This window comes from Opisthocomus hoazin, chromosome 1 (assembly GCF_030867145.1).
Source record: "Opisthocomus hoazin isolate bOpiHoa1 chromosome 1, bOpiHoa1.hap1, whole genome shotgun sequence".
Classification (NCBI taxonomy): Eukaryota; Metazoa; Chordata; class Aves; order Opisthocomiformes; family Opisthocomidae; genus Opisthocomus; species Opisthocomus hoazin.
In genome coordinates this window covers 89967182-89991829 of record NC_134414.1, presented here as the reverse complement: position 1 = coordinate 89991829, position 24648 = coordinate 89967182, and the positions used below count along the sequence as shown (strand labels likewise).

Here is a 24648-nt window from a genome sequence, read left to right as displayed (position 1 = left end):
TCCCCACACTGCATCAGCATCTCCTTTGCCACTGCACATCAGTGGCGGCAAGAATGAGAGTACTAAAAATTTAAAAAACCTCTGCTAAGTTTCTTAGGGTCTGCACATCTGTTGTCAGTTCAGTGTTGCCCACAGGAGTAAACTGGATCTGGGATGAGGATTCTCAGCAGGAAAAGAGAATTCTTGGGTTTTCTTGATGACTCTGCCTCTGTCGTTGTCTGTTTGGTGACTGGAAGATAACCCTTTCTAATTTTTGAAAATTGACAAAAAAACAAGAGGATAAAAATGATTATGAAACTTGAGATTTTTTCTAACTAAAAAGCAACAGAAGACTTCTTATTTTGTCTATCATGCTTTATTAGCTTTAAGTTTTGTGTAACTCAATATTTACCTTTTGATAGAGTGTTCAGTTTGAGTCCATATTTCTACAGAGGCCATTCATGAACATTTTTAAAAGCATGGTGTATAAAATTAGAAAATATATCCAAAGGCAAAGAAAAAAACCCAAATGAGAAGACATGCTTCACTTTTTGATGTTTTTCTTCTAAATTTCCTTCTAAATGTTATTTCAAGGGAGATGAAACGTTAACATTTAGGCAAATTTTCATTTGATAATGAAATTACTTTTCAGTGGTTTTTATACCAGATTACACAGTCTCTGGAAAAGAGAAAGCAAAACGTGTTTCAAGTAAAATGAACTCCATTGCCTCTGTAGACAGCAGTTCAAGACATTTTCATTTTATACAGATGGTTGAATGCATACATACATTACTTTACAAAGTAATAAGTAATATTCATAGGCGATATTAAATTTACACACACTTTATGAAATATATACAGTTCATAACTAAGCTTTTGCACACTCGCACTAGGAAGCTGATATGAAGTGGGTTGTGTCTTCAGCTGTCTTCGGAGTGCACTCCTAGTAAAGCCAGTCTATGATATGTAACTGCTTCTCTCTGTCATAGTTTTTATAAAAAGAAAATACTGTGTGGTCTCTTCAAGAATTTTTTTAAGTGCATGTAATGGTAATGGATCGCCGTGCTTCCCGAATCAAATCCTGGCTTGTTCTAGACTGCCAGCAACTGGTCCTGAATGCACTTTCAGAACAATTAGAAGCACACAATGATTTTTCCTCCAGGAGCAATGAACTGAACCAGAAAAGCCCTTCTGGAGTTCAGTGCTCACCTACCATTCATAGTGCTCTGCTTCTTGGAAATGAGAAGGGTTACCCTTGGAGACTCCTGACTTCTGAATAAGGGAAGCATTATACAGTTCTAAAATTAGAGGTTTTTTTCAACCTAGACTCAATCCCTCAGATTGCACAGCACAGCTTACCTCTTCCCTGAAATGCAATACGACACCTACAGGAAGAAATACACACGACTTTCCCAAAGAGCACCACATTTGCTGCTGCACACCAATGAATTATGTTGTTCACACAGGTTGCCCCTTTCATGGCAGATATAACATTAGTATGTACCAGACCAAGGGCTATGACTAGCCATTGCTCTTGCTCTTTGCCTTCAACCTCTGGCATAGATAGCAAAAGTATAAGCTCTGTAGACATGACATTGGCCTGAGAATCTTCTGAATTTGCTGTTATCTTCTCCTGAATGAGTCTGCGTCAATAAGAAATTTTTTCCACTGAATTTTCTTCCCCTTCAGTCTGTTACATGAGTAACCACATAGCACAGGGGAGACAGGCCACTGCTTTTTTAGACTTACTGTGTAATAAAGCCTGAATGTGATGTCTGGAGTCAACCTAAAGGATGACTGTGGCCATTAGGAATGTATTCACAGCAGGTTCCATTCACAGCATGTACCATGCCAGCAGGGAGCTAGACGACCCCTGAGGGCCAGTCAGATGATCAAATGCCTGAACCACTATCTGAAAAGGTCTTCTATGTGACTCATTAAGGTGACTTACCAGGAGTAAAAGACCCTTTCTCCATGTCAAACCATTTTAACATCCTGTCTAACATGGCATCAGATGGTGGTGACAGGGCTGCAGGCAGCAGTTAATAAGCACAGAAGAATGGTGCATCACATGTACCCTTCTGCCGACCAGCATGGAGGCAGGACAGGTCAGTGAGGGACCTTGGGCTGAGGCTCAGATGTGTGGTGGGACTTTGCTGAACAGACATCAGCCATTTAAAAGTTAGGCATCTAGCCTATGCTGGTCATCTAGATTTGGCCTGGGAGCTGAGAGACGGCGTGCTGCATCTCATGCAAAGGGAGGTGTCCAAAACAGGAGGTATGATGTGCAGTGGATGTGCCTGTCCATCTCCATGGACAGTGGAGAGAAGATGGCAGCTCTGTAAGGCTGGGTGCCTGATTTTTCAGGGCAATGGGTAAGATAGAGGCACCCTGCCCCTGGGGACTATGCTCAACTTTGTTGCTGACTTCCAGGGCCAGTAGACCATACATTTCTACCTCCTTTGGCTTGGTTTTAGGCCATTTGTAAAACACAGATAGAAACATCCCTTTTTTTTTTTTTTTCCAAAATTCCTTGAACCCTTTGGACAAGAAGACTTATTTAATGGGCAGGTGTTATAATCATCATTCTCCGCCAAACAGTGCAGAGACTGGTGTCAAACCCACCTCCTGCTTAAAAGCAGCTGCAGGGAGATGGTGGTGTGAACAGCAATGACGCGCTGTCTGACTACAGAGCTGGAAGTGCTGGCACAAAGCCAAGGTGCTCCACTTCAAAACAACATACTGGATGACCCTAAGGGACTGACTTGCCTTGAAAACACAGAACTGCACTTACAAAGAGATGTTCAGCATAAGCCTGGCATTTTATCATTAAATGTAATTAATTTACATTAAGATAGATTAAATGCTTTTATTTCAAAAGAATTCTAAAATCAATTGTCTTTAACTCATATCCAGTTATGGTAAAGTAATCAAAAGAATCACAGAAATAATTTGAAGTAGCTATTTCCATAAATAAGCAATTAGGCACTCTAAAAATGAGTTTTGGATGTGATTTTAATATAAAACTAGACAGAGTCTTCATTGATAATCTTAGCAGTAAGCAGAGTGGTATTCAGTCTCTGTTCTTAAAAGATTTTACAACTGCAGTGATCAATTACTAGGAAGTGCAAAGTAGACTCCTTGATACTCATCCATTCAGCTAGCAGGGATGGACTTCACAACGACGGACTCCTTCCAAAAGGAACCCTTTCATCTCTTTTGTGGTATGACCTACACAGAAGTCCTACCTGGGTGAGGACTCAGGGATCAAGTGTGAATCCATATCCAGCTCCACCAATTTCAAGGTGCTGAGCCTTTCTAGATGACCTGTGCAATTAAACTTTGGGATTCCTAGGAAACTATTACAGAGGAGACATAAGTTACAGGAGATCTGTATCTTGAACCCAAGTTAACAACTGCACTTGAGGTGCCTGAAGCGTGATGTGGAGATGAGCAGTGTCTCTTTTGCAGGGGTCCGGCAGGATGCTGAGCCTGCCTCCCTCATATCTCTGCACTCCTCCTGCCTAGGCACTTACAGCCCCAGATTCAGCCAGGAAGAGCAGGGGCAAAACCCTACCAGCTCTTTTGGAAAGAGGGAGAGGTTGGAGACAAAGTGATCATCCCAGAAGAGATGTGTGGGCACGCCACTGGTTCAGGGGCGTTGGCTTTTGGGGACAAGTCTGGCTGCAGTCTGTGCATATGAGCTGTATAGCCCCCGTGCAAGAAATGCTGTGTACAAGGGAGGGATTCAGCAAAAGCAGCTGGTCCAGCTCACCATCAGCTGCAGAGACCCAGCTGCAGGCTCTTGAGAGGGGTGTCTGTAGCTACCCAACCTAAAACACGTTTTACAGCCCAACACAACTTTTCTATTCCTAAATAAATAATAAATTACAGAAGACACAAATCACCGATCTCTTTACATGCACATTTTTCAGGCTTAAAAGATAGCAATGTGTACAAAGATGGTGTCATAAAAGAAATAATAAATTTAAATGGAGTAAAGATAGTACGAATATTTCAGTAAAAGTGCAGAAAACTTTTAGTTTTGAATAATGCCATCTAACTATTTCCTTGCCTCCCTGAACTGCTGCCTTCTTGCTCTTGGAAAGGACATTATAAAAAATCTCTAATGATCTATTGTGAATGACACTGGCCCATCACCTGGTGTTTTTTGCCAGGATGGAGGGGATAAGCTACCCAGTTATCACCGTGGTGCCTAGCACTAACAATGAGCCATGCAGTTAACCTTCAGGGGATTGCTTACTCCTCAGATAAGCAGCACTGAACTTCTTGCCACTAAAGAAGGCTGAAAGACAGGCTCTCTTCCCAACTGAATACACACATATTTTTCTTGCCGTTAAAAAAAATAGTATTACATTAGAAAAATGAGCAAGAGGGTATATTATTTCTGGCAAACCGTGCACTAAACTGTAATCTTTCTGTTTTTTAACTACAACATTCATTCCACATAAATCAGGCTAAATGGGAGAATCAGGATTGCACATAACATTAACAGATTTCCTGTTTTCTAGTTAGGTAAACAGAGGCTCTTAGAATTTTTTTTGTTTGTTTGTTTAAAAGAAAGAAAAATTCATTACCTTATGTATTATTTGGTGTTTTTTTTCCATAAAAGAAATACTCTGTTCAACAACACAATCCTTCCTTTCCACCATGTGACATTTTTTCTTGCTTAAAACTTTTGTTGTCATGCAGCAGAATCACACACCTTTGATTTCTCATATTTAAATACTTCCTAAAATGTGATATTTGGAAACACTGCAACCCAAATGCCTCTTGTAGGCAGCACTGAAGAACTCTGAATCCTTTACTTGCTGTCAATATTAGAAAATTTCTATATTTTTTGATTCTTTGAAGTGATTTTCCAAACTTATGAGAAATAATTTTAGAGCCAAACTCCATCGAATAATCCTAAACTAAAGTAAGAACAGCTGAAAGCTGAAGTTCAGCATCTCCATCTCTCGTAGGAATTCAGGAATCTCAGAAAATTCAAATTCCTAATGAAAAACAGTGTTTTGTCCTGTTTAATTCCTCCTGAGAAAGCATGGACATAACTCAATATACTTTGTACTTCACACCAATTTGTCAAATGACAGCTACATATTTTTAATAACCCTCTGACCTGTAGAACTTCTGACCCGGGATGAAGACGTAGCTGCACTGTAGTAAATAGCAATACTCCCCCAGTGTGTAATATACAGCATCCTGACCCAGCGACCATTTTTCCCCTACCCACACTCTCCAGCTGGCTGAACATGACACAACTGCCAGGTGTCAGACAGCACAGAGCAGACCAAACCCAAAGGGCCTCTGATTCAAGGGGAATTTCACGTGTTCCAGGTTGCAGTTGTCTGTATGGACCACAACTGGAAAAATCCTCAGCCTCCCGGGAGCCAGGCATTTCAGAGATGCTGTCTTTCAAAGCCCTCAGAAGCAGTGTTTCCCAAAGAAGGCTCCCGGTGCTGGTGGAGAGAGCTGAGCCGAGAACCCGGGCGCAGAGCCACCCCAGGGCCACAGCCAGAGCTCTCCCGTTTGAGGACCTCAGAGCTTCCCAGGACCGGGCAGTACCCCAGTGTGCAGCAGGGGTTTTATCTTGGGCACTTTGAAAACTTATCAGACACACGGAACACTGCAGACAACGCTCCAGGTTGCAAGAAATCAGCGCTGCGGGTGTGCCAGCAAACACCGAGATAGCTCTTGATAAGGGATTAGACTGCTGCAGCAGTGTAAAGTATAGCGTGTTTTTGAAACCAAGGTAATGAGACAAGGAGCGAGAAACAAGAAACCAATTACAGCTACAAAATATTTCAATTACGTGCCAGGATATTTCAGAAAACTTTCTTGAATCTTACTTCCCTGACCTCAACATCTGCACTGAATTTTTTCATTATTTTAGTACAAGGATGAAATAGAAACAATTCCAACCTCAGATTTGCTCTTTCAATGGCATTAAAAAATGAGTGCAGGTTTGTGAAATGCATTCTGGAATACTTTTTGCAAGGAACCTTTTTTCAATGGATTTTTTTTTTCACTGAACCACCTAATTGCCTTAAAGATATTTAATAGGGGGGCAGGGATTTGAATAAAATGAAGAATGTTCATGAAAATTTACATCTCATCTGAAAAGGCTTGGTCTAAGATGCTAAAAATTAAATGAAATTATAGGTATCTTAGATTCTGATGAAAGGGTTACATTTTGCACGGAAGTCCCCCTAAGTTTTTCCCTATCAACTCCAGAAACAAAGAGAAAAGTAATACCAAGCAAGTTAAGCAATGGTGAGGCTGTGGCACTTGTGGACACCTGCAGCTGCATTTCTGGAAAGCACTTTCAAGATCAGAGCCAAAACCATTTTTCCTGTCCTCAGAGGAGTTGCTAGCTCTGTTAGGAAGAAAAGGGTAAAATCAGTAGCACTTATTTGATTCCATGGTGCTGTATCTTCATAACTCTCCTGTGTTCAAAACAGCACCTTTCTCAGGGAGGCAGGGTCTGTATTCGGCTTAGCCTTGAGGGAGCTATAGCAATGCTCTTTTCCCCGTATTTGTGATTTTCTCATATCACAGCTGTGCTTTCCCCTTTCCCTCAGAAACAAAAAAATCAGAAACTATTGGAGCCTCTTGTAGAGCAACAGTATAATCTGCTGTTTGTTACTGACCAGGAGAACCCATCACGCAGCACAGATGTTGTGGCTGCTGTTGAAGTATGTAATTTGTGCTTGCCTTCAATTAAATTCTTAAAAGGCTGAAGAAAATATTTGGGAAAAATATCTCAGGTCAGATAAATTTTTCTCATTTTGAAATGTCATAAAGAGCCAGAAACTTGATCAAACTCTCCGAAATGGTCAGACTGGGCTTCTGGTACTGTTTGTGGCTTCATGTTAAAGCTCAATGAAAGCACCACCCTGCTGAAAATTTTAGTAAATGAGGACCTCAGATAGACCAGTAAATTGAAAATAACGCCATAGCTACGCAGTCAGCTATGCAAGGGAATTGACTCGGCTGTAAAAGATCCCCATCACATTAGTTTTCAGGCTGACTGGGTCATGGGGGCACTCATGCCTGCAGGAGGGGGTGACACAGGCAGTGGTGCCCAGAGTCGGTGGGGGGCCCTTAGCAGCACTTCAGCAAGGTGGTGTGGCCGCATCCTGAGCTCACGTACCTACGTGTTGAACCTCACCTAGAGGGCACCGCTCTCAAAGGCAAAATCAATTAAAGTTTTCAGAGCTTTGCCTTTGGCATCGCAGCCCTTTTGCAGACCCTGGAGACAGCAGCTACCACCAGCACCCCTGGGCAACTGCAGATACAGGGCTGAGTGTTTTTACACTCCACACATGGCTTTTTCTTCGTTAACAGAGCAAGCCCAACACAGTTTTACTAGCTTTCGTTTTTCTTTTGCCGCAATAAGGCAAAAGAAAAATGATCTTTGATCATCATCACAGAAGATGAGGGCCATTAAAAACACCATATTCTGCTACAGTGATTGGTTTATGGCCTCTTTTTGCAGTAGCTTTCTTTATCAGGTGTGTGGCTTCATTGCCTGTCCTATAGACCACACACTTCAAGAGTTATCTGCAGGACACTGTGCTCCTGTTTCCAGAATAGCTGGTACCTGGCACAGGAACTGCTCTGGAGTGGACATTACAGAAGACCTGATTCTCCAGTCTGTCAGGCAGTTTTGGCACTCTGTCTCCACAGACTTCTGTGAAGACAGAAGGGAAAAAAATGTGGGTTGGATATCAGACCTTGAATTGCTGATAGCTTTTACTGAAAAACTAGTGTTTTACAAAGCACTACTGCATGAAAAATAGCTATGCTGCATTTTCTGTTAATTGCTTGCCCTTAGCCAAACCCAATGCAAATTTTGAGGTGCGCCTTAGGAGATGAAACATTCACTGTCTCAGATCTTACAGAGAGGAAGATCAAAACAGTAATGCTTGGAAAACGCCCTGCTCTCTCCTCCACAACACGGCAAAAGCTCACACATTTGAAAACTGTAAACATATTCCACCTCACATTTATTTACATTACCACTTTCACACTGATGTGGTGCAAGATACTGCTTGTTTCTGATGGGGCCACAGACATTCCCCAGTAAACTCCTGATACCTTTCATACCATGAATTAATACTGTACTCAGAACATTAATAAATACTTGAGAAGTCTGTAAATGACTTACATTGACCTCCTTTGTAAAAGTATTTACCTCGTTTAAATGGATTTATTTTGGTGTCAAAATATATTATACCATGAACTGCTGAATGCAACTGTTCTGACAGATTTTATGCACCTGGTATGGTTTTTGTCACTGCTGTCAGTCTACCTGACTTTAGGATTGAGCAGAACATGATGAGGAATCTGCAGAACCAAACCAGATTTGATCTTAAGATGCTTATTTTGCTCTCAATTAAAGCAACTGGTCTTGAAGAAAAACAGCATTTCCCAGGGAGCACCAGTGGGCTGGTGCTCAATGATCTTCTGCTCCGGTGATGCCTCAGCCCAAGACGAAATGTTGGATGCTTCAGCCTCCTCTGAGTTCTCTGAGCACATCAGACTTCCTCACACGCACACGGGCTTGTGTGTGGGCATGCATGTGTGCACTGCTCACCATCCCTGCAGAGCAAAACCAAGCAGCTATGCTAGATACATGATACAGTGGTCCCTGACTGTGCCTTTTAGACATAGCCTTCGTGGCAGACATGGTTGCCATTGATAAGGCTGAAGGTGGCCAGGGAATGGTTGGTGCTCTTGAGAGAGGTCATTCGTGTGGTGCTCCTGGCCATGCTCTGGGATCGGATGAGGAGGCGAGCTCTGCAGCAGAACAGCTGGTTGTTGAACTGCTTCCGAAAGCTTTTGCTGAGCAAGTAGAGAGCAAATGGGTTGACACAAGAGTTTGTGAATGCCAGAATCCGAGCACAGATGCTGGCAATGAAATGCAGCACTGAGGTGTCCACCTCTGAGTAGTGGTAGGACCGGTATAAATAGATAATGTGAGTGGGAAGCCAGCAGAAGGCAAAGAGGCACACAAAAACCAGTACTGTCCTGGCCAGGCGCTTACGGGATTCAATCTGGAAAAAGAAAGAGAAATGAAGATTAGCAGCTATTCCTAGCTCAGGCCGGCAGCTAACCATTTTTCCCAGTTCCGCAGCTTTGGGGCTAGCATGTCACAGGCGGCACAGCCAGAGCAGGGCGACCTGGACTGCAGGTGAATGCAAACAGACTGAAGGACCTTCCTTGTGTCTCTTCAATCCCCTTTCCCTAAAACCAAGTAATTCTGAAAATTTATTACACAAGGAAGTAGTCTTTCCATTCCTGTTCAGGGATAAATCTCTTGTCGCTCTAAAATCCCAGCTCAGACAACAAACGTGCAGACACCTGCAATAGTTATCCCCATATAATATAGATGTACTTATGTAATTTATACATATTAACTTATTATTATTACTATTCTTATTGTGAATTATGGGATAGGAGTCTGAGATATTTTACAGAGCCCAGAGGCAGGACTTTCTGCCTTGGGGCCATGTGGTATATGTACACAAAAGTGCTGCCAACAGTTCAGGGACCTTAGAGACCGAGTGCAGCACTCAGAGGCTGAAGGAGCTGGAGAAACCAAGAGAGGAAATTCTGTACTTGGAGAAACACTGAGACAGCAGCGAGGTGGACCCTTGAGCTGAAAGAGCTGGGGCCACGAGTAGATAGGTGTAGGTGGTGAATAGGTGGATGACCACCTCTCATGGCGTAATTTGAGCTTTGTCAGGGAACAGTGCTTTTACCATATCAGCTAGCACACAGAAGTAACCCTCATGCAGACAAGCCACACTTGTTTTACTTACGTGTACAGGCTGGAGTCCACCCAAAGGTATTGCTCAACCGAGGTGAGCCGAGGTAAACCGTACCTTGTCTTTTGTCCACCAGCACCGCACACTAAGATAACAATGCCACTGAAAAACACATATGCCTTCCCAGCGAATCCAAGAGCCCCGATGGAGGTTGCACAAAAGGAGAGGACAGACCGAGTTGCTCAGAAAGACCTACTGAAATACACTGCTCTCTCTGAGTGGTTGCGCAGTGAGATGTTTACAGGCACAGAAAGTGTAACACTGTTGACTTTTTGGGGCTTCATTATGTTCTTCTCTGGTAATCCCTGCAGCTCTTCTCAGGAACTCCTAGGGAATGTGTTGCATCCTACTCCTTGTATCTGACTAGGACCTGAATGGTCTGAAACTGCCCCTGGTCCTGCTGCCCCTGCCGCTGCCCTGGTGGGGCTGCGGTGCCCGGCCAGGCTCCCGGGACGCTTCCCCATCCTCACTCCCCTTTCAAGCTGCACAGGCACTCAGAAACTGAGCGGTTCACACGGGCTGATCTTTCCTCAGGATAGCTGCAAGCACGGACCAGGCAGGAGAGACCTGACAAGCCCATTTTGACTTTATTTTGCGCCCCTTTAACGGTACCGACTGAAAATCAGCTATTGAGCTTAGGAAGGACTGACACGTACCAGATGATAAGGTCTCCAGAGAATGGGCTGAAAATTAAATCCTTTGAGAAAGGGCTCTCCTTGGTTAAACCATATATTCTTTTTAAACGTATCCTTAATTTGATATAGGGCTATTGAGGCCACATCTGCACTATAAGGAAAGGAAGCGATGCAATAAAGAAATCGATACCAGTTATCTCAGATGGAGACGTATAGCTCCTGAATGCACTGCAGGATGGGAATGATGGACTGACAGTGCTAGACTGCAGCCTGGCCTTTTGCTTTCTTTAGAGCTCTCTCCCCAAAACCAAAGGGGGAAAGGGCTTCTTTTAGTACTCACTTTCTGGCCACTAATCAAAACAGTCATCAAATCAGCGGAAAAATGGCCTGCAGGGGAGAAAGATTTAAGCACATTCAGAAGGGGAAAAGGATAAGGATTTCAGGGATCACACATGGTTTAACGGGCAGAAAACACAGTTTTACAGCCCTGCTGTTTCACCTTAGCACCTGAAGGCTACGTGATATGATTTCATTAGGTCAGCCTAAGGTGGAGATATCAGCTGGGTGCAATTACATGGACATTAGTTCAGCTAAAGAATGGCTTCTGTCAGTTTAGCTTAGGTTGAAACACACCTCAATTAAAAGGAAGAAGTAAGATAAATGAGATAAATATGTTAAGGTAGATAGGTTGTTTAGAAACAAGTTACCCTGCTGTTGTTTTCTTACTTGGACAAGCTAAGGTTCAGATCCATTCAAATTTAAGCACCGGCCTGAGATACCCAGTTGCTCATGCGGGATTTGGATTTCCCCCTGGAGATGACTCTTTTTCTCTCCAGTTGCCTACAATAGGAGCAGTCAAGAGGAAGCAGTCTCCACTTGCAAGGCTGGAGTTAGGTTGGCCAAATCCTGGCTAAATGCCCTCACCTGTGCACGTTCAGGACTCACACATTTTCAGCCACACATCTTCTACCAGGGCATGAAACTCACTTGGAATACATGGGTCCCAGCTGAACCAGCCCAACCATGAGCTCTGTGGTGGGATGGTTAGGGGAGTTGTCCCCATGAGTGACAGTAATAGAAGTAACTGTGCTTTCAAGAGTACAAAGGGAAGGTTATAAAACTGCATTATTCCAGAGTAAATGGCCTGCTTATATAAATCAAAGACTTTCTTAAGGTGAAACCTGAGGCTACCAGCTATGGACCAGAAGGTTGACCAGTCTGGCTTATTAGAGGGCAAATAACATGTGGACAGGTTATTCTGTCCAACACCACTCCCCTCCAGAAACCATAGAAAAAGAGGTATATTTAGAAGGACAATAATAATAAACAAAGGGTTTAAGGGGAGAAGCCAGGACTCTCCTCTCCTCCTGAGGTTCCACACTGCAAAGATCACACCATCCACAAGGCATATAACTTCAGCACATCTGTGAGGACCCCACACTGTCCTGCTCCTTCCTTCCTCCCAGAGACCCTGTGCCCACCACCTTCCACCTCTGGTCACCACTCCCCCAGTCCCTCTCTAATCAGCACTGGTTTCTCAACATGGCACAGCACCAGCGGACGGGAGCTGGGGCCGTGCTGTGCACAGGAAGCATCGTCCTGCTCCTGGCCCTGGCGGGGGGGGCCCTGTAGAAGGGGCCTTCCCCACCTCCACTTCACCACTGCTCTGTCCCATTTGCTTTTCAGTCCAGAGGAACGAATAACAGAGCCAGCCTTTCCCTCTGTGTGAAGAGGAACCATTTCGCAGAGCAAGGCTTTATCCAAGGTCCTCTCTCTGACAAAGAAGCTTTGATAAGTTTTGATTTTCTGCTGTGTCACCTGTCAGCTTCACTCTCCAGACACCATCCCCAGCTCTGCCTCTTTCCCTGCATCCTTGTCAATGCCTCCCAGGCTTTGGCATGGGTCTCCTGCTGCGTTTGCCATGGTAACCACCCTGCCAAAGTCTCCAAACTTAGAAACAGGAGACGTTGCTTTGACTGTTTAGCCCTGTGTCATGGCTTGTTTCAAACATTGCAATTGTTTACTCCATCTAATCTATTAGAATTAGCACAACAGATGCAGTCTTTCCCATTATAAATTTTCCTGTATTCCCTCTTTACTCCCAGATTCATGGGCAATGTGTGTTTTTAAAGGAAGTTGAGTCTCTACCTGTTTCCTCACATGAACATTTCCTTCCGCAGGGATGTTGTAAGCACTCCGGATCAAATTCTTAGCAATGAAATAATAATACACTGAAATGACAGATAGGGGAATGATATAAAAGATCAGAAATGATGCCATTGAGTGAATTTTGGGATGCAGCCCATCTGAATGCGGGTAAGGAGCACAGCTGATGAAGGTTTTATTAGTCCCTTTGTCATGGAAAGGGTGCAGATCTGAAAACACTGCTTCAGGGATGGCAAGCAACATGGACACAATCCAGATTATAGCAGCTCTCACACAAATCTTCATCAGTGCATGGGATGCTTGGATCTCCATTGGCCTTACTATAGCTTTATACCTAAAAAAAAAAAAGAAATAATTTATTGACCTCAACACTCAGGCATTGTATACTTGCTTCTCCCTTCCATTAAAAAAAAAAATTCCTGCTTTGCTCAAGACTGTGTATTTTTTTCTGGTGCTTTCAATTTCAGTGTTTTCAATGGATTTCTCATTTTAAATCAGTTACCTGTCCTTGGTCCATTCAGTTTCATGTGTATTGTTTCCGAGTTCATTTAATTTGTAATCGACCCAAGTGGCCTCCTGCAAGTAAAACCTTCCCTTTTCTCAAGCTATAAAGAGTATGTTGCCCATTTTAATTGCTGTTTGGTGGTGTAACTGTCAATAACTCAATGTACCCAGGCTAAGTAGCCAGAGCTGCTAACTGACATTCTTGAAAAAAAAAATACTATTGCTTGCTATGCTACATATGTAGAAGATATTTTTTGATGTGCAATTTCGTCTTTCGTGGTTTCAGCCTTTCAGAAAACTGTACTTTAGAATCCCAGAAAATGAAAGAATCAAACTGATGTGTGTAGTGAGAGGACTGGACAACATAAGATCTTTGTATCTGCTGGAGCCCTGCTCCGGCAGGAGTACATGCTCCAAGTAAATCACAATTCACATACTCATTTAAGTAACACAGCAGAAGAAAAAAGATAATTAGGAAGGAATATCTACAGGTTTCATAGATTAGTATTCAAGTTCATTATCACAACAATTACAATCTGTTGGATATTTCTTCCAGGATCTACCTGACACTGCTCACAGTTCAGTTGGTCCTCCTTTGGTCCCTGTCAGCTCCCTGAGGTCTGATGGGCGACTGGGTCCTAGGCTGTCCCAGCCCACTTTTGGTGTGTCAGGGTAACATCCCCGTGTGGCTGCTCTGGAGTCCATTTCTAAGCTCCTACCAGGATCCTGACTCTTTCAGCCAGCCGAATTGGGCACTGGAGTGGCAGCAGAGGTAGCGAGCAGAACATCTAGCCCGAGACCAGGCTGCATGCAGCAGGGTCCATCTGCCCAGCAGCCCAAACCCATGTTCTAGGGACCCTTCAGGTATGTGATTGATTCCCCACATACTACAGCCTTCATGATCCTAAAGCTCAGCATTTGAGAGAGGAGTCTTTCAGTCCTGCACTGTTTTAACTGAGTAATTGCCTTCTTTGGAGGCTAAGCACTGATTTAACTTCTAATAACAAACAATATCCTGTTCATCATACCTACCCTTTCCCTCTAGGTATGTATATATGTCTATATGTGTCTACATTTCTGTGTGCATATTTAATATACATACAAATACATTTATATGCATCTATTTTATACATAAGTGTGTACATACTTAGATTTATATTTATTTATATTTATTTTTATTTTTATAAAGACTGTATCTGGATATCTCATCATTTGCATATGTTTCTTCATACACTCCCACAGGTTTCTTGTGTAGATGATTTTTCCTTTAAAAGTCTGCAAACATGTTGCTCATTAGTCTTCTATTGAACTACTTTTATTCTTCAAGTTCTTCAGCTCCCTTTTACTCCAGCTATACAGCTGCACCAGCCAGACACAGCATTTTTCAGGCTTGCCTTACATCTCTAACTTGCACTCTGCACCTGGGGATTAAGTGTACAATCCTCCAGTGCAGAATCATCATCTCAGGTGAAGAAAATCACAGCACTTAAACAAATATGATGTTACAACTATTGCAGTAATAAAATGGAAGGGCTAGGCAGATTGCTGAAACAACATAGCTAAAATAGCTCGATTTATAGTCTGGTTCACCAGTTATAGATTACTGATGGAAACACCAGCTAACTGAACATCTCCAGTAAACCCTAGGGAAGCTAAATGTAAAAGGTAATTGACATATCAAGGAACTAATAAATTTAGTTAATTCAAAGGTATTTCTGCAGGTGCTTATTGTATGTTTATCAACATGGTATGTTACCATAATTATTTCAGGGTTTTCCTTACACAATATAGGCAACTGAGAGAATATTTTTCCAGTATTAATTTCCAGTAACATGAATAAATTGAAGAACACAGAGAGAGCTTTTGTTTTATTTTTATTAGCATTAATAGAGTACAGAGAGTCAGATAATGAATCCATTTCAAGTTATTAGTATGTTCTAATTAGAGATGGCATTTCCAAACAACATAATTTTGAAAGAACATAATTAGAAATGGCTAGGAATGCTGGCACTGATTAATAGGCATTTAGTTTACTTTTTAAAGCTTGCTACAGCAGACATAAAAAAAGACGTGACAGAGGGTTTGCTAGCAAGGGGCTCAGTGTTGACCAAATAATAAAGTCCAAAGAACGAAAAGATAAAACAGAAAAAACAAAGCTAGAAAACAGGTTTTGAAAACACAAGTTCTTAGATGTAGGAACACAGGTAGATGTTTTCTGAAGAGCCTGACAACTGAGTCATGTTACTTTGCTGACTAGCTTCACAGTTGTGGTGGTGGGCTAAATTATTCATAAATCTTCAGTAATCTATATTATCCTCTGAGTATTAGTGCTTAATTGATCACTGTTGTTCTAGTGCGAGTCTCCATTTCCAGGCACCTTGCTGACGCATTGATGGGTCTCTCCCTGGCCCTCAGAAATCCCAGGCACCGGAGGTAAGAGAAGAAGCCTACAAAGAGGACGACTTTCCCTTGGTCGAGGACGACTGTGTGAGGGATCGCTTAAGCGATGTGGACGCCCACAAATCCATGGGCCCCGATGGAATGCACCCACGAGTGCTGAGGGAGCTGGCGGATGTCATTGCTGAGCCACTCTCCATCATCTTTGAGAGGTCCTGGAGGACAGGAGAGGTGCCCGAGGACTGGAGAAAGGCCAATGTCACTCCAATCTTCAAAAAGGGCAAGAAGGAGGACCCAGGGAACTACAGGCCGGTCAGCCTCACCTCCATCCCGGGAAAGGTGATGGAGCAGCTTATCCTGGAGGCCATCATCAAACAAGTGGAAGAAAAGAAGGTTATCAGGAGTAGTCAGCATGGATTCACCAAGGGGAAATCGTGCCTGACCAATCTAATAGCTTTCTACGATGACGTGACTGGCTGGGCAGACGAAGGGAGAGCCATGGATCTTCTCTGCCTTGACTTCAGCAAAGCTTTCGACACAGTCTGCCATGATATCCTCCTAGGGAAGCTCAGGAGTGTGGGCTGGATGAGTGGTCGGTGAGGTGGATTGAGAACTGGCTAAATGGCAGAACTCAGAGGGTTGTCATCAGCGGCGCTGAGTCTAGTTGGAGGCTGGTAGCAAGTGGTGTCCCCCAGGGGTCAGTACTGGGCCCACTCTTGTTTAACTTCTTCATCAACGACCTGGATGAAGAGTTAGAATGTACCCTCAGCAAGTTGACTGATGACACCAAACTGGGAGGAGTGGTAGATACACCAGAAGGCTGTGCTGCCATTCAGCGTGACCTGGATAGGCTGGAAAGCTGGGCAGAGAGGAACCTGATGAGGTTCAACAAAGCCAAATGCAGGGTCCTGCACCTGGGGAGGAACAACCTCATGCACCAGTACAGGCTTGGGGCGGACCTGCTGGCGAGCAGCTCTGTGGAGAGGGACCTGGGTGTCCTGGTGGATGACAGGTTAACCATGAGCCAGCAGTGTGCCCTGGCTGCCAAGAAAGCCAATGGGATCCTGGGGTGCCTTAGGAAGAGTGTGGCTAGCAGGACGAGGGAAGTTCTCCTTCCCCTCTACACTGCCCTGGTGAGGCCTCATCTGGAGTACTGTGTCCAGTTCTGGGCTCCCCAGTTCAAGAAAGATGAAGAGCTACTGGAGAGAGTCCAGCGGAGGGTTACAAGGATGGTGAGGGGACTGGAACATCTCCCCTACGAGGAGAGGCTGAGGGAGCTGGGCTTGTTCAGCCTGAAGAAGAGAAGGCTGCAAGGGGACCTTAGAAATGCTTATAAATATCTGAAGGGTGGATGTCAGGAGGATGAGGCCAAGCTCTTTTCAGTGGTGCCCAGCGACAGGACAAGGGGCAATGGGCACAAACTGAAGCACAGGATGTTCCGTCTGAACATGAGGAAGAATTTCTTCCCTCTGAGGGTGACGGAGCACTGGAACAGGCTGCCCAGGGAGGTTGTGGAGTCTCCTTCTCTGGAGATATTCAAGACCCGCCTGGACAAGGTCCTGTGCAGCCTGCTGTAGGTGACCCTGCTTCGGCAGGAGGGTTGGACTAGATGACCCGCAGAGGTCTCTTCCAACACCTACTATTCTGTGATTCTGTGATTCTGTGATAGTGTCTCACCAGCTCTGGTTTTCCATGCCAGCTTGAGTTCAGGACAGTGGCTGCAGTGGCTTCTCTGTCTAAAGGCATGGGGGGAAGCACACATGAGCAATCAAACTCCTGGGATGGGGCTTGGGCTGGGAGACCACTGGAAGATGTGCCTGTGGTCCATACACAGGGAGTGAAAAAGCTGTACCTCCTGGTTGATTTCTGAGTGGGACTCAGAAACTCCTTCACTCCTTTATCTGGCATTTCTTAAGAACTTCAACAAGGTAGACTGGGTCTGAGCGGGAAGCTGGTCCTGTTTTTCAGTATCCCCATCTCCAGCTTGTCTGTCAAGTATCAATTCAGTCTTTCCACAGCTTTGTCCTCTGCAACTTCTTTTTCAGTGAGTTAGCCTGAGGCACATAGCTTTCCCATATTTAACATCCAGTATTTGAATAATCCAATCCACTTTGAAGGGGACTTTGGTGAATACATCTATACACCTCAGTGGAGCCATGGACCGAGGGGGCCAGCTGAGTGAGCCCTCATGCAAAGGTCTTACAGCAGCATTATTTTTAACCCATACAGTAGCATGGGTTCTGAGAGTACATGTTACATTGCGTGCTCAGCTTGTCTGCAGTAGATCCAGGCATGGCCCTGGATTTATCACCTCTGCTGCTCTCACATTCAGTCTCTTAATTATTGTTTGATATCACTTTTTCTTCCAGTTGAACTACTGTTCCAACCTGCTTTCAAATAAAATTTTAAAAAGATTAAAAAGCAGAGGTATGATTCATGTCCTGCAACAAAGGCCAAAATTTAAAAAGAAAAATACACTTTCTGAAAACTCATTCGAATAAAAAAATAATACAGTCAAGAACTTGTGTCAACTCCAGACTCTCTCCAGTCGTCAAATGGCCCAGATGAAAACAGTTGAGTTGCTGATCTGATAAGAAATATGAAAGAGACGCTGACCTTTACTCTTGCTCAGTCTTTGAACCTCTCTTTCCCCCTGTGCTTGTGAAGCAGCAACCCACCTCCTGCTCAGCAGCTACCAATCACCTCCTGTCCAGGACGGATGCCAGGGGTCTCTGTATCTCACAGTCTCATTCAAAAAAGCCTGCACAAAGAAATTACACATGGGGCTATCTTAAGTGCAATTAATATAATCACAGTTCTTGAGGCACATGAAGCTTCACCCCCGTAGTACAATCTTCTCCTCTGCTGTCCACGGTGACTCTGGTGCTGTCTCTCTTCTCCAGGTCAGTCTCCAGGCTTCCAACAGGATTGATTCAACCCGGAATGCCAGAATTCAACAACGTATAATGCATGACCACTTCTTAACCTAACCCCCCAAATTTATTGGGGATTGGTAGGAGCCCTCAAAGCGCTTGCCTCTCCATTGAATCCTGGAAAATGTCTTATACATGTCTCTTAGGATCTCTGTCGTGTTCATTGTATAATTGTTTCTCACATCTGAAACTGCTGAAATGACCATAAACCACTAAAATGTATCACACACAAGGTTTTTCTGTCTGTTTTCTTTACCTACAAAGGTTAATATGCCAGGGAAAATGGAAAACTGTGTCATTATCTTTGTGTTAATAATAATGTAACTAACGATAACACAACCTAATGTACTCTAAAACTTTGACTATGCAAACATTGGTTAATACTGTACACTTAGCCCCAAAGCCTCAGCTTCATACATAAACACAGAAGCACCTTTATCATGAAAAAGACAGTTACACATATACTCTCCAAAGACACAGATCAAACTCAGGCCCCAAATGGATGTCAAAGTTTCCCAGATGCAGCTTCTCTGCTGGTGCAAAATATTTTAGCCATACCTGTGCTCTTCAACTGAGCCAAGAAAATACACATCAGTCGAAGTATAAACAGGCTCTGCCTTCAAAGCCATATTGCCCATATGTTCCTAAGCATAGAGGTATGCAGGACTGCAATTTTGCTTTCACAGTGGGGAAGAAAGGACCTTATCCCTAAGGCTGCAGCTTCAGTGCATCTCTCATGTTTTTTCCTGTCACCTACGTCCACTTACTCGTGCCTGCTACAACAGCCACGAAAATTAAATCAAAACAACTACAGCATGGGAGGAAAATCATGTTTCCCTTGGATTTTAAATTAATTTAGCTCCATTTGTCTCACTGTCTGGTTTTCACTGTTTTTAGGGAAGTAACTTCATGCTATGGGGGGAAGTTGGTGCTGTAGGCAGCCTTAGCTTGCTTTTCTCTTTTATGATGGCTTTGTATTAATGCCTTTCCCTCTTCCCTTATGACAGCAATTAAAGCTAATATAGATGGCCCCTACAACAGCTCTCACACAGCCTGTAGGTATGGGTTGGAAAAACAGAGACAGGATTTTTTAAGCTGGGAGATACCACTTTCTGCAGTGTCTTTACATGTGATAGGTCAGTAGATCTTAATTTTAGCCAGAATAATTAGCTACCTCTGTAACAACTTCAGTTGCTGGCAATGGCGATGGGAAAGAAACACCCCTCCCTCACAGCAGCGAAGGGAGCTGGTCATACAGGTGTTCCTGGTGACCAAATACGACAGCAAGGATTGGAAAGCAGCTGTATGCTGGCCACTACATCCTTCTCATCTCTTGAATCTGACTTGAAAAGAGGCACAAAGTTGCTTCCATAACTCTTTCTTCCTTACTTTTTTTAGCAGTAGGAATGTAGTAAGAGAAAATGGCCAAAAGAAGCTCTGCCACAGGGTACTGCCATTTTTTAACAGAGCCTTTCCAAGCACGCCTATCTTGCTGCAACTGAACTCACACTTGAGAGAAATACAAGACCAAAAAAAAAATCCTCCCCATCCTTCCTACAGGGAAATGGGACACTGCACCTCCAAAATGAATTTGCAGGATTACTTAAGTTTCAAAGAAAGTTTCCTCCAAAGAGTATCATCCATTACTATGTCCTACACTGTTTACATAAAAAGAGCCTGGGATCCACTCCCAAATTTGTATAACGCTTTAAAAAAACAAGTGCATTAAAACCTGTTCAAATAAAATTTCAGAACGCTCGCCCACCCTTGCTGGTAATGACCAGCCCCACTGTTTAGACTGCATCAGACTGGCAGAACTGTTTGCCATATTGCCACTTTCTGGTTTTTTTCTGAAGTGAGAAATCCACGTAGAAACTTATGAATCTGTATAAACTGAGCTCTATTTTGAGATGTTGGTCTAATGTGAACCTGAAACTTAAAGAAAAAAGCAGGGATTAGTTGGAATGGACTGATGTCTTACAAAAGTAGCCACGTAAACTGCTGTGAAGTGAAAATCCTGAGTTCTTCCCAGCTCTAGAAAATGAGCTCCTGAAATTGCCACCACTTCCTATTGTAATGATGAAATGACTGCCTTTCAGTCAGAACGTCCCCATATTTCTTCTGTTCCCACCTGCAACCAAAAGAGGGAGAATAGATGTGTAATTTGTAGTTCCTCTGACCCCCAGTCATCTGTTCCCATTTGTAAACCTGATGCATGCATTGATCTGGTCTTGGCCCATGAATAGACTGAAAAAAAACCTTATTAAAATTTTGTAATTATGTTCTTCTAGTATCATGTTATTGTCTTGACCACATAACATGAAGGAGTTGCTCAATTACCATGCAAAACCCCCTCAAGCAACAGAGAAAAAGCTGATGCTATGCAAAGAATGCATAAATGAAGGATGTGGAGCCTTGGTGAGTGTGAAGCTCTACTTGGAAAGCAAAGAAAAAGTCTTACTAAACATCTGAAGAAATCTATGAGAAATGCAATGCCCCAGACTTCCTTTATTGTTTTCACCATGAATGTTATGAATATTTATAGCTCTGAAGACAAATAATTCCATAAATCCACAAAATTGCTAGATTGTCTAACCCATCAACACACTCTGACAATCTATTCCGGGTCTATTTGCTTTCCGTATACTTAGTTAAGATTATCATTATTATGCATGATTCCTGGCTGAACATCTGCTATTAAAATCTTTACTTTAGCAAATTGCATATGGGCACAAAGATATCTCTAATGGACTAGTCTTACACACATTGGCAGATACTGCCTACTTTCCCTCTCTTTTTATTAATTAACATCTAAATGGAAAGAAAAAGGAGGCTTTGATGGAAGTGGCATAGTTCTCACTTATTGAAGCGTGTGTTCAAATTGCAGTCTGTATACCTGCATACTGCTATATCATCCTGGAATCTGGATGAATGGGAGTTTCAGTCCAGGAATGACTATGGTCAAAACTGAGACAGAGTGTTTTAGAGATCATTGAACTGCACTACACAGTGGGAAAGGAGAGCTTAAAGAGTAACTGTTTGATAGTGACTGTTTTAATACTAAGCATGACCATCTAGAACATAAAATATTTCAGAAATTAACTCTACGTATGCAAAACAATTGATGTAAAGGTTACTGCAGGAAATAGTGGGAGTCCCATGCATGATGCTTTCCTCACTAGAAAGACGCCCTTTGCACCCAGGGTATTTATTCCCTGTAGGCGATCTTCAGCCAAGTGTCTGAATGAAACCTGGATCCCAAGTCAAAGATTTCAGTGGGGCCAGCCTCACAGCTTGTCGCAGTCCTTGCAATTGGATGTAAGACCTGTTGTCTAAAGGAGGGGTGGGACCCATTCATTTTAAAGCATGTTTTGACTTCAAAACCGGCAAGTGCCCCCACACAACCTTGGCGTCAGCTCATCACTGAACATCTTTCTGTGTGCTCAGTGCCCAGTATAGGCAGAGGGATGTGCCTGCTCATGCCACATGGCACCGGATCCCATGCTGGCAGAGCAGCTTGCTGGTGCTGGCGTTGCAGAGTGGTGTGGGTCCAGAGTGGAGCTGGGAGGGCTGGTGCTGGCATATGGGCCACCAGCCATGTGAAGTAACAAGCCCCGGTGATGCTTTCTGTCCAAGGCTTTGCTGTCTCAGGCCTGTCAACGGCATGGGACCATGGGCTCAACATGCCTGTGGATTGAACTCCTCTTACCAGTGCAGCTAAAGCCGGGACTCAGACATGGACACCTCATCTCACTAGAGATCAGCCTTATTTCTCCTGAAAGCACCACCTGCGCTGCATAAAAGCAGCATCACTGGGTAACCTGAAGATGTGGTACAACTGTTGGATGTCTCACACAGCCAGTTATGGAAATCCATTGACGTTTCTAAAGATGTCAGCTTCTCAACCCAAAAAGTACTGCCTGTGATGTGCAACAAAGCAATATTCTACCTTGTTCTGACAAAGAAAGAAGAGTTCATTGTTGATCTAAAAATTAGCAGTTCCTTATGCTATAGCAGCTGTAGTGTATTTATCTTAATTTTGTGGAAAGCGAATAAAAAGCTACATATATACATATATATATGGAACTTCAGAGAAGCAGCTTTCCTAGAGTTCAAAGCAGCTGTCAGATCAACTGACTGGGAACATAAATGTAAAGGTGGCAATGCTAATGATACATTAGTCGCTGACCCCCAGCCTCCCCCCTTGTCTCTCCCACCTTGCCATGAAAAAATTGTGCAGGGCAAAAAGCTGCCCTGAATAAGAGAAAATGAGGAGTCATGTTAAAATCTCAAAGAAGTAATTAAGAAAAATCATTATATAACAGATGGGGAAAAAAGCAAAAGTAAATGACAGCAAATATTGGAGTTTAAAAATGTCAGTGACTGATAAGTGAAGCTGGAAGAGCTAAGAAAATATCAAAGGTCACTGTGCAACAGACAAATGTGCATTTTTAAATGCATCAGGAGCAAAAAAATCAGTAAGTCAGGCACACACATAAGTGGTGAAGACATGAACGATGATGAGACAAGGCGAAAAGCAATGACTAGATACTTGTTTTTAAGACCGAATGTGGAGGAGGTGTCTATACCATGTGTGCAGTGCGATGCATGTGGTAGAAAACTTGTCAACTGTATTAAAGAAGATGTGAGCCAACATCCATGAATACAAAACACTTTCACACCAGCAGGCCTGAGTAATTTACACCTAGGAGTATTAAAGGAACTGGCTGGGGAACAACTGGCGTTAATTGTTTTACAAATCTTGAAAAAGTGGAGAAATTCCCCAGAAGTGGCTCCAAAATTGTGAAATTCAGAAAGCTGGAAGGTGTGACTGAGAAAACTGAAAGCATTTGGGTTGCCCCAGGCCAGTTCTAGATAGAATAATGGAAAGGATAATTATATTAACAGATGATAATTATTATAAATCTGCCTTGTTTACTGTATGGCATTTTTGTTTTTTATTTTGTCACAACATTGTAGGTGATGTAAAAAGGGTGTGGGCCATGCTGCCGTACGCAGGAGGTACAGCCTGCATGGGTACGTTGGCTTGGGTGACTCTGCATGTAGATAGGCACATGCAAGTGCCAGGGCATGCATGGTCCTCCCTCCCCTATCCATGCCCATGAAATCGCAGCCTCTCTCCCACAGAATCACAGAATGTTCAGGGTTGGAAGGGACCTCTGCGGGTCATCTAGTCCAACCCTCCTGCCGAAGCAGGGTCACCTACAGCAGGCTGCACAGGATCTTTTCCAGGCGGGTCTTGAATATCTCCAGAGAAGGAGACTCCACAACCTCCCTGGGCAGCCTGTTCCAGTGCTCTGTCACCCTCAGAGGGAAGAAATTCTTCCTCATGTTCAGATGGAACTTCCTGTGCTTCAGTTTGTGCTCGTTGCCCCTTGTCCTGTCACTGGGCACCACTGAAAAGAGTCTGGCCCCATCCTCCTGACACCTGCCCTTGAGATATTTGTAAGCATTTATTATGTCCCCTCGCAGCCTTCCCTTCTTCAGGCTAAACAAGCCCAGCTCCCTCAGCCTTTCCTCATAGGACAGATGCTCCAGTCCCCTCATCATCCTCATAGCCCTCTGCTGGACTCTCTCCAGTAGCTCCTCATCTTGAAGTGGGGAGTCCAGAAGTGGACGCAGTGCTCCAGATGGGGCCTGACTAGGGCAGAGCAGAGGGGAAGGAGAACCTCCCTCGTCCTGCTAGCCACACTCCTCCTAATGCATGCCAGCATCCCACTGGCCAGCTTGGCAACAAGGCCACCATGCTGGCTCATGGTTAACCTGTCATCCACCAGGACACCCAGGTCCCTCTCCACAGAGCTGCTCGCCAGCAGGTCCACCCCAAGCCTGTACTGGTGCATGAGGTTGTTCCTCCCCAGGTGCAGGACTCTGCACTTGCCTTTGTTGAACCTCATCAGGTTCCTCTCTGCCCAGCTTTCCAGCCTGTCCAGGTCACGCTGAATGGCAGCACAGCCTTCTGGTGTATCTACCACTCCTCCCAGTTTGGTGTCATCAGTCAACTTGCTGAGGGTACATTCTAACTCTTCATCCAGGTCGTTGATGAAGAAGTTAAACAAGAGTGGGCCCAGTACTGACCCCTGGGGGACACCACTAGTTACCGGCCTCTAACTAGACTCTGCGCCGCTGATGACAACACTCTGAGCTCTGCCATTCAGC

The 24648-nt window shown here is 43.8% G+C and overlaps 1 protein-coding gene across 2 annotated transcripts in view; it reads right to left on the bottom strand.

Moving 5' to 3' along the window:
• Positions 1-428: 428 nt before the first annotated feature.
• The window catches only part of GRPR (gastrin releasing peptide receptor), a 34459-nt gene continuing 10239 nt past the window's right edge, over positions 429-24648 (bottom strand). For both annotated transcript variants that reach the window (XM_009940650.2, XM_075428915.1), the window contains exons 2-3: positions 12617-12968; positions 429-9059 (exon numbers count right to left, since the gene is read on the bottom strand). In XM_009940650.2, coding sequence (XP_009938952.2) covers positions 8667-9059; positions 12617-12968 — 745 coding nt within the window. In that variant the 3' untranslated portion in view covers positions 429-8666. The remainder of the gene's footprint in view (positions 9060-12616; positions 12969-24648) is intronic.